This window comes from Phalangium opilio, unplaced genomic scaffold (assembly GCF_054372755.1).
Source record: "Phalangium opilio isolate 3A_F unplaced genomic scaffold, DU_Popi_V2 ptg000011l_1, whole genome shotgun sequence".
NCBI lineage: Eukaryota > Metazoa > Arthropoda > Arachnida > Opiliones > Phalangiidae > Phalangium > Phalangium opilio.
In genome coordinates this window covers 10,491,692-10,503,810 of record NW_028324147.1, presented here as the reverse complement: position 1 = coordinate 10,503,810, position 12,119 = coordinate 10,491,692, and the positions used below count along the sequence as shown (strand labels likewise).

Below are 12,119 nucleotides of genomic sequence, written 5' to 3'. Positions count from 1 at the left end.
ATTTTGTTTCGCGTGTACGTGAATAGATGGCGTTATACACTCCCTCCATCAGTTCGGAACTGCAGAACTGATTTGAAACGAACCAACAAGTGGTAAACCGGAACTGCCGCGAGATTTAAAATTGTTAAAAACCGTTTGTGACATCATTGTATTTTGTTATGGAGATAATAAAGCTTGATTGCGATAAAATTGTGTCATTTGTTCAAAACAAAGCCATGGTAGGTGTTAAGCAACGAAAGTGTGCTGTATTGCATTGCAGCAACAGAACGGATTCAGGGATACCAATGTATCGGATACCAAGAACCCCCGATATCAATAGGAAGTGGCTTTTGTTTCTTGGTCGGCCAACCGGTAAACCATTGACTAACCTCAGTGTTTGTAAGGTACGAATAGAAGTACAGCAATAATTCTCAAATATTTATTAAATATCCTTCATGTGACAATAATTTATTATTATTACTATAATGGCGTTTATAACAATAGGATCATTTTGCAACCACCGCCTTTGGTGTGAAAGGACAGAAGTTACCGTTGGCCATTCCTACAATTGCTTCCCGATTCCAGCGACGTACATCTGTGATCACTTCTCACAGCAATACACTCTCCTGTATAACGGTAAGACACATGTTACTATTATTGTCGCGACGCACTATTGGATAGGCTCAAATTAGCAGCTCTTACTGCAATCATAGCAAGATGTCCCAATTACATCCAACCAGCCTCATAGTCGTACAGTCGATTCGATGTAATACTAGTTGCCTAAATAGGTATCACTGTCTAATAATGGTATATCATATTGGTATCCATAGCGTGCCACCTATGTGTAACACGACGAATCAAGACAATGATCCTGAAGGTGCCAATGTATCTATCAATATCAGGGATCAATATGTTGAAACTAACGCTACCCAACCTCTAATCCAAGCGAATGAATCAACGTTAAGTGTTATAATGTGTCAAACATCATCAAATAGTACATTAACTCAAGCGACACAAACACTTCACCCAGATGATTCTATGGCACATAAGCTAACCCAAACCGTAGATGCCACACACAACACACGCAATGACAGCGATGAGGTGCTTGTATCGTACAAACTAGCTTGGGAGAGGCTTGTCACTGAAGATCAGATTAAACGTGTAGTGGACATCACACGTAATTGCCAGTGGTCAGCTCAAACCAAGTGTGAATCCTTGTCTTTACTTCATAATGTTGGCAACAAAGGTTATCAGTATCTTAGACACCGTGGATTCCCATTACCCGCAATTAGAACATTGCAAAAGTCCATTGAAGTGTTCCAGGCACCTCCTGGAATTCAAGACGATGCACTGAATATCCTTAAAACCCATGTAATATGTCTAACAGACATGCAACGGAAAGTGGTCATACTGGTGGACGAGATCCAGATTAGGCAAGCGGTTGAATACGATGCTGGGCTGAAACAAGTAATTGGTAACGCAACCCTTCCAGGAGCCAACAAGGCTACCCATGCTGCTGTGATAATGGTACGCTCCGCAAGTCAAAAGTGGAAATATATTTTGGCGTACCACCTAACAGGACACAGTGTCAATGGACGAGATCAAACACAATTAATCACGGACTGTATCAAAGCTCTTGACAATATTGGCCTGCAAGTGGTTTCACTAGTGAGTGACATGGGTCCCAACAACCTTAGAAGTTTAAATCTTGTGGGGATCAAGGTTAATGCACATGAGAGACGAAACACATTTCCTCACCCGTGCAAACCAAGTAAAGACATTTATGTGATGGCTGATCCACCCCATGTGTTCAAGAATATTAGAACAGCGCTCTTGAACAACACCATGAAAATACCACCCGATATTGTAGCTCAATATGACCTTCCAAGTGACACCGTTGATGTGAAGTACATAAGGGAACTTGTGAACCTGCAATCAACCAAAACTGACCGCGACACATGTAAATCCATCGCATTACCAAAAAATGAGGGTTCCACTTGCGCAAGACGTCTTAAGTAGCGCCACAGCTGCGGCCTTGGAAACACTTGTGCAGGTAAATAGGCTTGACCAAGCTGCGAAGACAACTGCTTGGTTCTGCCGTTTGATGTGCAATTGGTTTGCAATCATGCGAGGTTGTTGCAAGAGCAAGGCCTTATAGAGAGAAGACGTCTGCTACAAGAAGTAATGTCCATCATTGAACGCATAAAAATCGGGCGTTCTTGGAAACCGTGTCAGACAGGGTTAATAATGTCAACAATATCAATACTTCACTTAGACGAGTACCTAAGACAGGATGGGTTTACATATATCATGCCAGGACGATTCAATCAAAACGCCTTAGAGAGTTTGTTCGGTCGTATACGTGACAGAGGAAATAGATACCCTACAGCAAAGGCATTTAGACAGCGATTACGAATATTGCTTATTAAACAATATCATCTCACCAGACATTTTGACTACCATAGTAAAACCACCAGTGTCTCGTAGACATTGCAACCTTCATGAGCCTTTGGAACGTGATAGTGTCACACTAACCTCTGACAATAATGTGAGTTGTAATGCAACGGATACCATGTTTGCCTGCAATGTCGTTGAAGAACTACATCCTGTCCTGCATATGCCTGATACAGAACGCATTCCAGATGCTCAGCGTGAATTACTGGAAGTCTTTGAAAGATACCAAGAGGCGGATGACTCGCATCAATTACCTGATCCCGATAACGCATCCCTCCAAGTAGACGTCATGGAAGGTGATATATCGCCTGAGGATGAATGTTACTTAAGTAGATCATATGATATGTATGCGTGTAATGGTCCTGATAGCCTGGGATTTATTGTTGACACTCTAGGGCTTACTAGCACTAACCCAATAGATATACCTGTAACATTAGACAGTATGTCAGTCTACTATCTAGCAGGCTACATTTGCTTTTCACTTGAAAACAAGGTGTGTTGTCAATGTTTCGATAGCATTTGCGACCCCCAATCTAACCATACCCTGCATCATGATGCAATTCATGCTGGAAACAAAGCTTTCGGAAACCTCAAACAGCCATCAACGTTATTCCTCAAGTTTATTACGTCCTGCGAAGAATGTTTGAGGGAGAAACATTTAGATTACCTAGATACAGTAACCGATCCTTTTAATGTATTTTCCAAGTCAGTTCATGAATATACAGACAGGTACAGACACATCTTTCGCGAGTGTTGCAATGTAAGATCGAAGGCAATAGTGAAATATGTACGTACCCGTGTTCATATACGAGCGAAGCATGTAACCAAAACGCTCAAAGGTGTACCTATTCTTCACTACACGAATAAATAGTATATACATAAACACATTGTTGGTGTACTCAGTTAATGGATAAAATACCTTTACAAATATATACATACCTTCATGTTACCTACCATTGCCGCCTATATTACCCGTTGCCTTGCCTTAGCTTAGACGTTAACGTACTTTTTCCTATTACATGAAACAAAAGCAGACGACATATGGATTGTGGGATTTAGATCGTTTCAAATCAGTTCTGCAGTTCCGAACTGATGGAGGGAGTGTATAACGCCATCTATTCACGTACACGCGAAAAAAAATGCGTGCACCGCCGTAGCCGAAACCTTTGATCTGTGACGTCGAATTTCACCAATCGGCGCTACTCGGTCTATAATTACTCTAGTAAAAACAAGCAGAAATGTAAAAAAGAATTTCTTTCCGTTTTTGGCGCCCTCTGATTGGCTATGGTCAGTTAATAGTTCGAAAATTCGCCACTAGCCTAGTGGCGCTGATCAGGAATAAGGCTAATTGCCTACAGCGGCCAGCCTACTACACGTATTTAAAACTAAAGCCTTGAGGCCCGTGCACTCGAGCTAAAAAACTCACGTATATTTTAAATCCTGAAGATCCTGAAGTTTATTGTTTCTTGTCAGCACGTACAAAGCTAGGTTACATAGAGACCTAGCTTTGCGCCTCACAGGCGTCGCTTTACGAGAATCTATGACGTTTAATCTACGTCACTTCAAGACAAGCTCTCACTAACCAGTGACAAGCTTATGGAATAAATCTTATAAACTTATCAGCTACAACTATTGAAAGCAAACCAAAAATGATATTGTTACACATTTTTCCAAATACTTGTTTTTTATCAATACCGTTTACGTCATGACGACACTCTGCGTGTTCCAATAATGCTAACCTATTATAAACTATAACCATCTTAACTCAAAAATCAAATTAAAATTACAATTAATCAATCATTAATAACGAAATACCTTTAATTAACATTTCCCTTTAAAATAAACCGAAAAGAAATTCTTTCGTACAATAGAAAAGGAACTAGCCCATCAAAATTGACAACGAACTTTCTAGAACTATCCTATACCCCTATATCCACAGTGCAAAATGAAATACCTAGCTACTAAAGTATTTTCCAAGAACCCAGAGAAATGTCTCGCTTATTTAGACCCCAAGCAACAAGACCTTGAGTCACTATCCTGGTACCTGGCCCGAGAGAAACTTCTAGAACATTTTTTTAACCCTTATACTGACCAATCCGTATTTGGTCCCAGATTTAAAAGTTTTGCCTATTCGTTGATAACATGAATCCTCCCGGCTACGTCATAAATATGGTCCACTATTCGCCAAACCGAAGTCAATCAACAAACGTCATTGTCCCAGAGAATCCTTACGAGAAACCAAAAGTTATATCTCTCCTGTCCCACCCTCAGTCGACACCTGAACTGTCTAAACGAAACCCTGTCGGCTCATCCTTAAAAATCCTTAAGAAATCCTAAGACGTACGGAGTAAATTTTAAATCGAAACTTTTATTTTATTCATTTTGATACCTTTATTTTTAATCAATTTGAATCCTTAATTTTTCGAAAGAGAATCGGAGATTTTATTTTATTCATTTTGATACCTTTAATCAATTTGAATCCTTAATTTTTCGGAAAAGAAACTCGGAGATACTTTTTTTTAACCCCTAAAAAGAAGAGAAGGAGCGCGAGTGCGCGAAATATTAAAAGAAAAAAAATAATTAACCCTTAAATCGCGAGAAAAAAAATGATAATTATCTCTTAAAGGTGGAATTCATAAACGTCGGACGCAACGCAATTTAGTACAGGCAAAGGCAGGGCGTCGTGCGCAAAAGACAGGACTTTGCGTACGACGCCCTGCCTTTGCCTGTACTAAATTGCGTTGCGTCCGACGTTTATGAATTCAACCTTAAATCGAGAAAAAAGAAAAAGAACCCTTAACCCTTAAGAAGAATATGGAAGAGGAGCAACTTGTCGTAAGAAATTAAAAACTTGAAACTATTTTGATAAACTGACTTGAAACTATGGTTAAAGAACTTGGATTATGGTTGACGGATCGATTCATTTTTTTTAAATCTTATCTTTCTATTTTTGAACATTATTATTTTAGTGCATAACTGCACGATTTTAACCTTAACACCCCTAAAATTTAAATTTCAAACTTAAAGGAGACATTCCATAGAGGTTTTAAATAGAGATGACCGATACCAGGCTTAACCCGATACCGATCGATACCGGTACAAACATGAACTGATACCGATCGATACCGATAATTACTCACTATGATCCAAAACCCGATACTTCAACCGATACCGATATGGTATCGGTTCATCCCTGGAGTAGTAGGCGCGTACTAAGAAAGATTTTCTCTTATTAGTAGTTAGATAAACTGAATTCAGGTACTTTTTATATAAATGAGAACTCGTCACGATTGAAATTCATAGAAATGAGATATTATCGCCATCATTACGTTACTAAAAGACCTAAAAATGTCATGTAGCGCCATATAACGCATTTTAAACGAGTATCGGTTTAGTATCGGTATCGAACCAACCGATCCGATACTATCGGGAAACCCCGAGTATCGGTGCCGATACCGATATGGTATCGGTACCGGTTCATCCCTAGTTTTAAAGTACAAACCTCCCTTAGATATACGATTTAATTTTCGTTTAAATTCTTATTTTGACCCCTATAAAAGTTTCTGAAAATTTAAGAACAAGATTGAATATTATGTTGAATATTAAAAATTGGATTAGAATCTATTTTGACTCTCATTTGACACAAACCATCAAACGCGGGCACTTTTGATTCCCGTTAAAAGGCCTTAACTCTCCACAACTGACTGCATTCTAATTTCTAACATCTTGTCTAGCGTTAGCGAGGTTGAATCATTAGTGAAAAGAGGTAGGTGTTTGTCTTGCTCAGGAGTCACTGTCAGCCCCTTCCTTCATCCTCCTCCCCTTTCAGTCTACTAACGTAGAGGACTAGAATTACGACATTTCATGCATGAAAAATTTCTCTACAATCTCGCGCCAAATTTGAAAATTCAAGAATGGCACCTCTTTTTAAGGTAGAAAAAAAAAATAAAATATGAAAATCATGGAAATTTTACATTTTTAAACTTTTCTGAAACGGGGCTCTTGAGGCTAATCACTTTAGAATGGAAACTGTTCGATCAGGTTGTTTTAAGAAAATATATCATCTCTTTTAAAAGTGAAAATTATTATTAAATTAACATGTTCCTTGGTCTGGGCATAGCCTCCTGGATCACGCTGCTGACGCTATAGAAGCCCGTCCAAAGAATTATTTTCCTACGTTAAAAGCGCGTATAGTGGATTTTCACTCGAAAAATCAAAGCCGTCAGCTTTTAACATGGCGGTTTATAACTTAGAAAAACCCTAATAAAACCAGTTTTACGTCAAGAATTTCGTTATCTTCCAAGCCACTTAAAGACTATAGTCTCTCGACCATAACGTGAAAATTATTTTTATTTTGTTGCAATAATAAACTTTTACAAAAGCATGACCCTTAAATTCTTAAACTGAATATCATATTATATGAGCTCATAAATGGTTATGTTTTCAGGTTTTATAATAAAAGAGCTTGTGTTTATTCAGGTTCCTTTTTAATAACGAAGTCTTCGATCTGGATTCTTAATCGTGGATAAGAAAAAACACCATATTCGGCAAGTTGCTTCGGAGATAACCTTTCCAATACAACATGGCAAGCTCGCAATTTGAAGTTCTGGAGGGAACATCTCATACCTTTATGTTGAAACAAATCGTATTCATTTGCAAACGCGGTTTTGCAAATGTAGCACTCGTAAATGACAGGTTTCACATCAGTGCTTGAACAGTTTTCATATCTTCGAGAAGTTTCGAAGTATTTGTCATACAAATGATTAGATGTCTCGTGTGCACGACGGGATGTTTCGGAAGGGAAACACAGATGACATTTAGAACACTTGAAAGATTTAGCACGTAAGTGTAACAATTTATGTCTTTTCAGATGCGAGCCACATTTGAAGGCGGAACCGCATTCCGTACATTTGAACGGTCTTTCATCAGTATGCACCATATTGAAGTGTTGCTTTAACGTGTAAGGGGTTTTGAAGGATTTGCCACACGGTTCACAAGGAAAGGACCTTTCGTTCTGGTGAACAGCAATTTTGTGAAGATTTAAAATACTTTTGTTTTTAAATTTAGCGTCACATAAGTCGCATTGAAATGATTTAGTTGTCATATGAGCCCTTCTCTTGTGAGTGTTTAAAAACGTTTTAGTTTGGAAGGAACACTCGCAATGTTCGCAATTGAATGGTTTATCCTCCAAGTGTCTACTCTTGTGCAAATTTAGACTCGATCTGATTTTGAAAGATTTATCACACTTTTCGCATTTAAATGGTCGCTCCGAAGAATGAAGAACCATATGAGCATTTAGTGTCCGCAATCTTTTAAAGGTTTTATCGCATTCAGAACATTTGTGGAGTTTCAACTGAAGGCCATATTGTGATTTATAACTAGAGTTACACAAATCATCTTTGGACATGTGAGTAAGTTGATGTCCTGTCAAAGAAGATTTCCATTTGAAGGCCATATGACACAATTGGCATTTAAATGGGCGTTCGGACGAGTGTTTTACTTTATGCGATGCCAATTCAGAATTGCGTTTGAATGCCATATGACAGACTTCACATTTAAATGGACGTTCGGAAGAGTGTCTGAGTTTATGTTGTGCCAAGTCCTTTTTGCCTTTGAAGGTCATCTGACACACTTCACATCTAAATGGGCGTTCGGACGAGTGCGTGAGTTGATGAAATGTCAAATTTTTTTTCCATTTGAAGGTCATCTGGCACACTTGACATTTAAATGGACGATCAGATGAGTGTCTGAGTTTATGTTGTGCCAACTCCTTTTTGCCTTTGAAGGCCATCTGACACACTTCACATCTAAATGGGCGTTCGGACGAGTGCGTGAGTTGATGAACTGTCAAATATTTCTTCCATTTGAAGGTCATCTGACACACTTCACATTTAAATGGACGTTCGGACGAGTGTATGAGTTTATGCAGTGTCAAGTCACTTTTGCCTTTGAAGGCCTTCTGACACAGTTCACATCGAAACGGACGATCAGATGAGTGTCTCACCTTATGACTCATTAAAGATGAATTATAATGAAATGACAAGCCACAGACGTCACATTTAAAAGGCTTCTTAGCATTGTGTGATTGTCTGTCATTCATTAATGGGGATAACGTCCTTTGTTCCTGATTCTCCGTAATTTCTTCCGCTGGGGGATGAACCGAACCTGCTTCTTTAGAAGTGCTAGTCTCGTCATCATCGTTCTTAATGATGATTGGCCATTTCACTAAAACGTTTGAAGGTGTTTCCAAATTTTCCACCTCATCAGAGTCCGGCTTCTCAGTTTTAATGAATTTAATTGGACGAAACATTCCAATAAATGATCGTAACTACTTTATGATCTTATATTTTTATGAAACTGGTATCCAAGAAATTAGTCTATACTGAGTTACAGCTTACAACATCCAGGTTTCAATAGGCTTGAAGAACGGCCATAGTGATATATTTCATCGTTGGTCTTGAGACTGAATTCATCCATCTAAGAAGTAGCTTGCTTTTTAAACACATAGAACCATGAATCTATATAACTATGAATATACAGCTGCGTTACGCTGTCTAACCTCTCGATAAGGTTTGGGCGGGGCTTAGCGAAAGGAGACATCAGTCAGTGCCGAAAATAGAAAACATAATGTTAGGGGATGGGAAACGTTGGCTATATGACTTTGTGGCTTAAGTTGGCGAGTTCTTTGACGAATTTATGCTTATTTTAATTTATTGTAAAAGTATTTTGCTACAAATTAATTAATAAAACCTTATTTTTAAGTTCAAGAAGTTGTAGTTGAAGAAACAAGGGCTAGCAGAGGCAGCCTCTTCAGAGCCAAGGCCTACGATTTCGCTTACTGTTTTAATTTCCAGGTTATTGAAAACTTCGCACGCGCTTGTTAAAATCGCTTTTAACAATTCATCATTGGCGCCCGTATCCCCTGACATCTTTAAATCGTACTTTTCTTAACTTATTTACTGTTTTAATTCTGTAACTCGCCGCGACATCACGGAACCAAATGTTAACGATATTCCCTCCAAAAATGTCTGCTAGTGCTAGGAGCAGAGGAAGGGAGGGGGAGTCCCGGACTCCCGGGTACAAATTCGAAACGTCGCTTCCTCTTGTCTTGTGATTGGCTATTAGAGCTACGCAAAACGCGTCAAAGGCTAGGAGGGTAACGCCCAAACCAAATCGACATGATAGAAGGGGCATATGATAGAGCTGTATATTCATAGTTATATAGATTCATGATAGAACTTTTTGTCTGTCTTATAGCGATTTCCACTGACTGCTCCAAAGAGTGCTCTCAGTGTCAGGATGACGTAACTGCCCTCAGCGAGTTTTGGAGAGAATAGTTTCGTCAGTGGAACACGATCGAGAGGTCAGAGCGCGCTCTGAATAATCAAAATTGGCGCCGGAGACGAAATTGCAATAAAGTGTGTATATCTTGACGCAAATGGGCCGAAACCAATTAATAGAATTAACATTTCAATTAATTTTCAAAAAATCTATTTTGAATAATGATCGACAACGTCTCTGATATAATTATTGGTTTTAGGAAGAGGCGTAATATCTTTAAAGTAATGATAAAACCTCGTATTCTTCATCTTCAGAACTTTAAGAAGATGATTCCAGAAATAAATAAGCATAAGCGAGAGCCTGTCTTCTATGAGATACCCCATGGTCCGCCATTTTAATTTTATTACGTCATACTCGAGCACCGTCGCTCCGTCGAATTTTTCAGAGCACGAAAGAGCAATTCTCGGGCAGTTTTTGGGGTCAGTGGAAAACGCGATTCTGGGCGAGTGTTGCACTCGTGTTCCCAGTGGCGGACGAAAACGCGCCGAGAGTGCACTTAAAGTGCTCTAGTGCAGTCAGTGGAAATCGCTATTAATGAAAAAAGATTTTACTTACTGAACTTGTGAAATCGCAATAACTTTGATTTCATTCACGTTCATTCAATGATGAAGTCAACTGCGATATGAATGTTATTTGTAAACGAACCGCAGGCGAAGACTAAATGGCTGTTTGATTAAAGTTAATTTGCGTACTTTAATAAATTGTCTTAACTTTATATGGCTGAAAGGTCTCACATTAAAATTACCCTGTACCAACAAAGGGCGCCAATATACCGAAAACCATAGCAGACAGCTTCATTACACAGAACATAGCTGACTCGATCACGCTTTTGGCTGCACGCGCCTGACTTAGGGTACGTTCAGTAACCCCCTTTGATGACAGCGCTTACTAAGCGATGCCAGATTTTCACTACTGTACGCTTTTTCGCGTTTCCGGTTTTGACGTCATGATGCTCAGCGCTTGCTCATAAGAAAAACCATCTAATCGATATGGTTTTTTTGATGGCGTGACGTAGCGCTTGACTGATGAACACTTGACAAACGAAACGTTTACGCGGGATTTAAAAATAAAATTCCAATAATGTTATTCCTACAGTAATTGTATTAGTTTTCTTTACAAAACTACTTCTACCATTCAAATAGGCATAATTTTCGTAAACAATTTCATTATTTGCGAGCTCGTTAATAGTGGACAAGAACCATTTGCGCTTCGTAACGTTTTGAGGGCCAGTAAGACGTTTCCCCAACCCCATTTTCGAAAACAGCGCAAACTTCAAAATGTGACTTTTCCGTTCAACAACCTTTTACGTCACTGTGACGTCTCGAGCCCATCAACCAAACATCAAGAAAACAGCGATTTCTTTGAGATTTTCGTTACTGAACGTACCCTAGTTTTTTAATTCAAAAAGTGGGGGTTACTGGTCCTCGGGACCAGTTTCTTAATTGCAAATCTATAGGAGAACAAAGGCTGGGACCATTCCGGAGACCAGTTTATTATTTGGGACACTAGGAGGGTCACTGGTCCCAAGGACTAGTTTAAAAATTATCCTTATTTCTAAGTCTGGCTGCGGACAAGTACAACTCTAGGGGCGAATCGCGAGCAGGGTTGCCATATTGGGCTTCTTCTCAAAAAGAATGCCCAAAAAACTGACAAATGGTGCTGTCTGTCAGTCAAACCTTTTGAGCGGCTTATAATTCGTCAATTCATCGTTAAATAAAATGGTTTCAGTTTGTTTTGGGTTTTAAAAATGGTGTCAGTATAGAATATGCATTGAAATTTCTAAAAGAAAATCAAATTTCAAATTTTCACGATAAAATTTTGGCTTGTTTTTGGGCTGGATAGCCTAGATTTAGGCAGTTTTTGGGCTTCTTTTCGAAATACCGTTTGGCGGTTTTTGGGCTTGTGTCCAATTTTATTTTGGCGGGTTGAAGGTTTTCAATGATCTGGCAACCCTGATCGCGAGCAGATTTCTGCTTTAACAGGACGGAGTGACGGTGTGAAATGTTTGAAATTATTTGGGTGGGAGAAGTTGCTCTCCCTCTCTCAGTGCCATGTTGTGTTTGTGAGGCATTGAACTACTGAATGCTGTATGGAAGCCAGAAAGTTTTTTGGAAGTTTTTGATGTGATTTTACTTAAATAATTTATCAATGAATCGAGTAGCGCGTAGTTTAAACGTTTTGGGTAATAAATTAGGAGTGCTATAAGTCGCGATTTTTCGTGCTAGAGCGCTTGGGCCTTGGTCTCCAAGAGTTATTTAGGCGGGAAAAACCTTTTGTACTATTAGTGTCCAACTGTTGTAAACTTTCATCCATCCTCACATTGGTCAGGAAGTGCGGACCTACTC

General features: G+C 39.1%; 1 protein-coding gene and 1 long non-coding RNA gene across 26 annotated transcripts; both read right to left on the bottom strand.

Annotated features, from left to right (window-relative positions):
• Nucleotides 1-404: 404 nt before the first annotated feature.
• On the bottom strand, nucleotides 405-3,657 carry LOC149712092 (uncharacterized). Of its 21 annotated transcripts, none has more exons than XR_016377756.1 (11): nucleotides 3,373-3,657; nucleotides 3,229-3,288; nucleotides 2,977-3,063; nucleotides 2,846-2,858; nucleotides 2,688-2,741; nucleotides 2,551-2,600; nucleotides 2,424-2,486; nucleotides 1,738-2,151; nucleotides 1,391-1,551; nucleotides 682-1,309; nucleotides 405-605 (listed from the first exon to the last, which is right to left on the bottom strand). It is a non-coding gene; the product is annotated as an uncharacterized LOC149712092 (long non-coding RNA). The 21 variants fall into 21 exon arrangements; XR_016377760.1 differs by adding an exon at nucleotides 2,263-2,362 and having other exon boundaries at nucleotides 1,738-2,197; nucleotides 2,846-3,063; nucleotides 3,373-3,653; XR_016377761.1 differs by adding an exon at nucleotides 2,263-2,362 and having other exon boundaries at nucleotides 1,738-2,148; nucleotides 2,846-3,063; nucleotides 3,373-3,653.
• Nucleotides 3,658-6,758: 3,101 nt separating this feature from the next.
• Nucleotides 6,759-10,587, bottom strand: LOC149712091 (uncharacterized). Of its 5 annotated transcripts, none has more exons than XM_089860662.1 (3): nucleotides 10,509-10,587; nucleotides 10,330-10,439; nucleotides 6,759-8,910 (listed from the first exon to the last, which is right to left on the bottom strand). In XM_089860662.1, exon 3 carries the CDS (start codon nucleotides 8,741-8,743, stop codon nucleotides 6,905-6,907), a length of 1,839 nt encoding a protein of 612 aa, XP_089716788.1. In that variant the 5' UTR covers nucleotides 8,744-8,910; nucleotides 10,330-10,439; nucleotides 10,509-10,587; the 3' UTR covers nucleotides 6,759-6,904. The 5 variants fall into 5 exon arrangements, with proteins under 5 accessions (XP_089716788.1, XP_089716791.1, XP_089716790.1 ...); XM_089860665.1 differs by having other exon boundaries at nucleotides 6,759-8,896; XM_089860664.1 differs by having other exon boundaries at nucleotides 10,527-10,545.
• Between the last annotated feature and the right edge of the window lie 1,532 nt (nucleotides 10,588-12,119).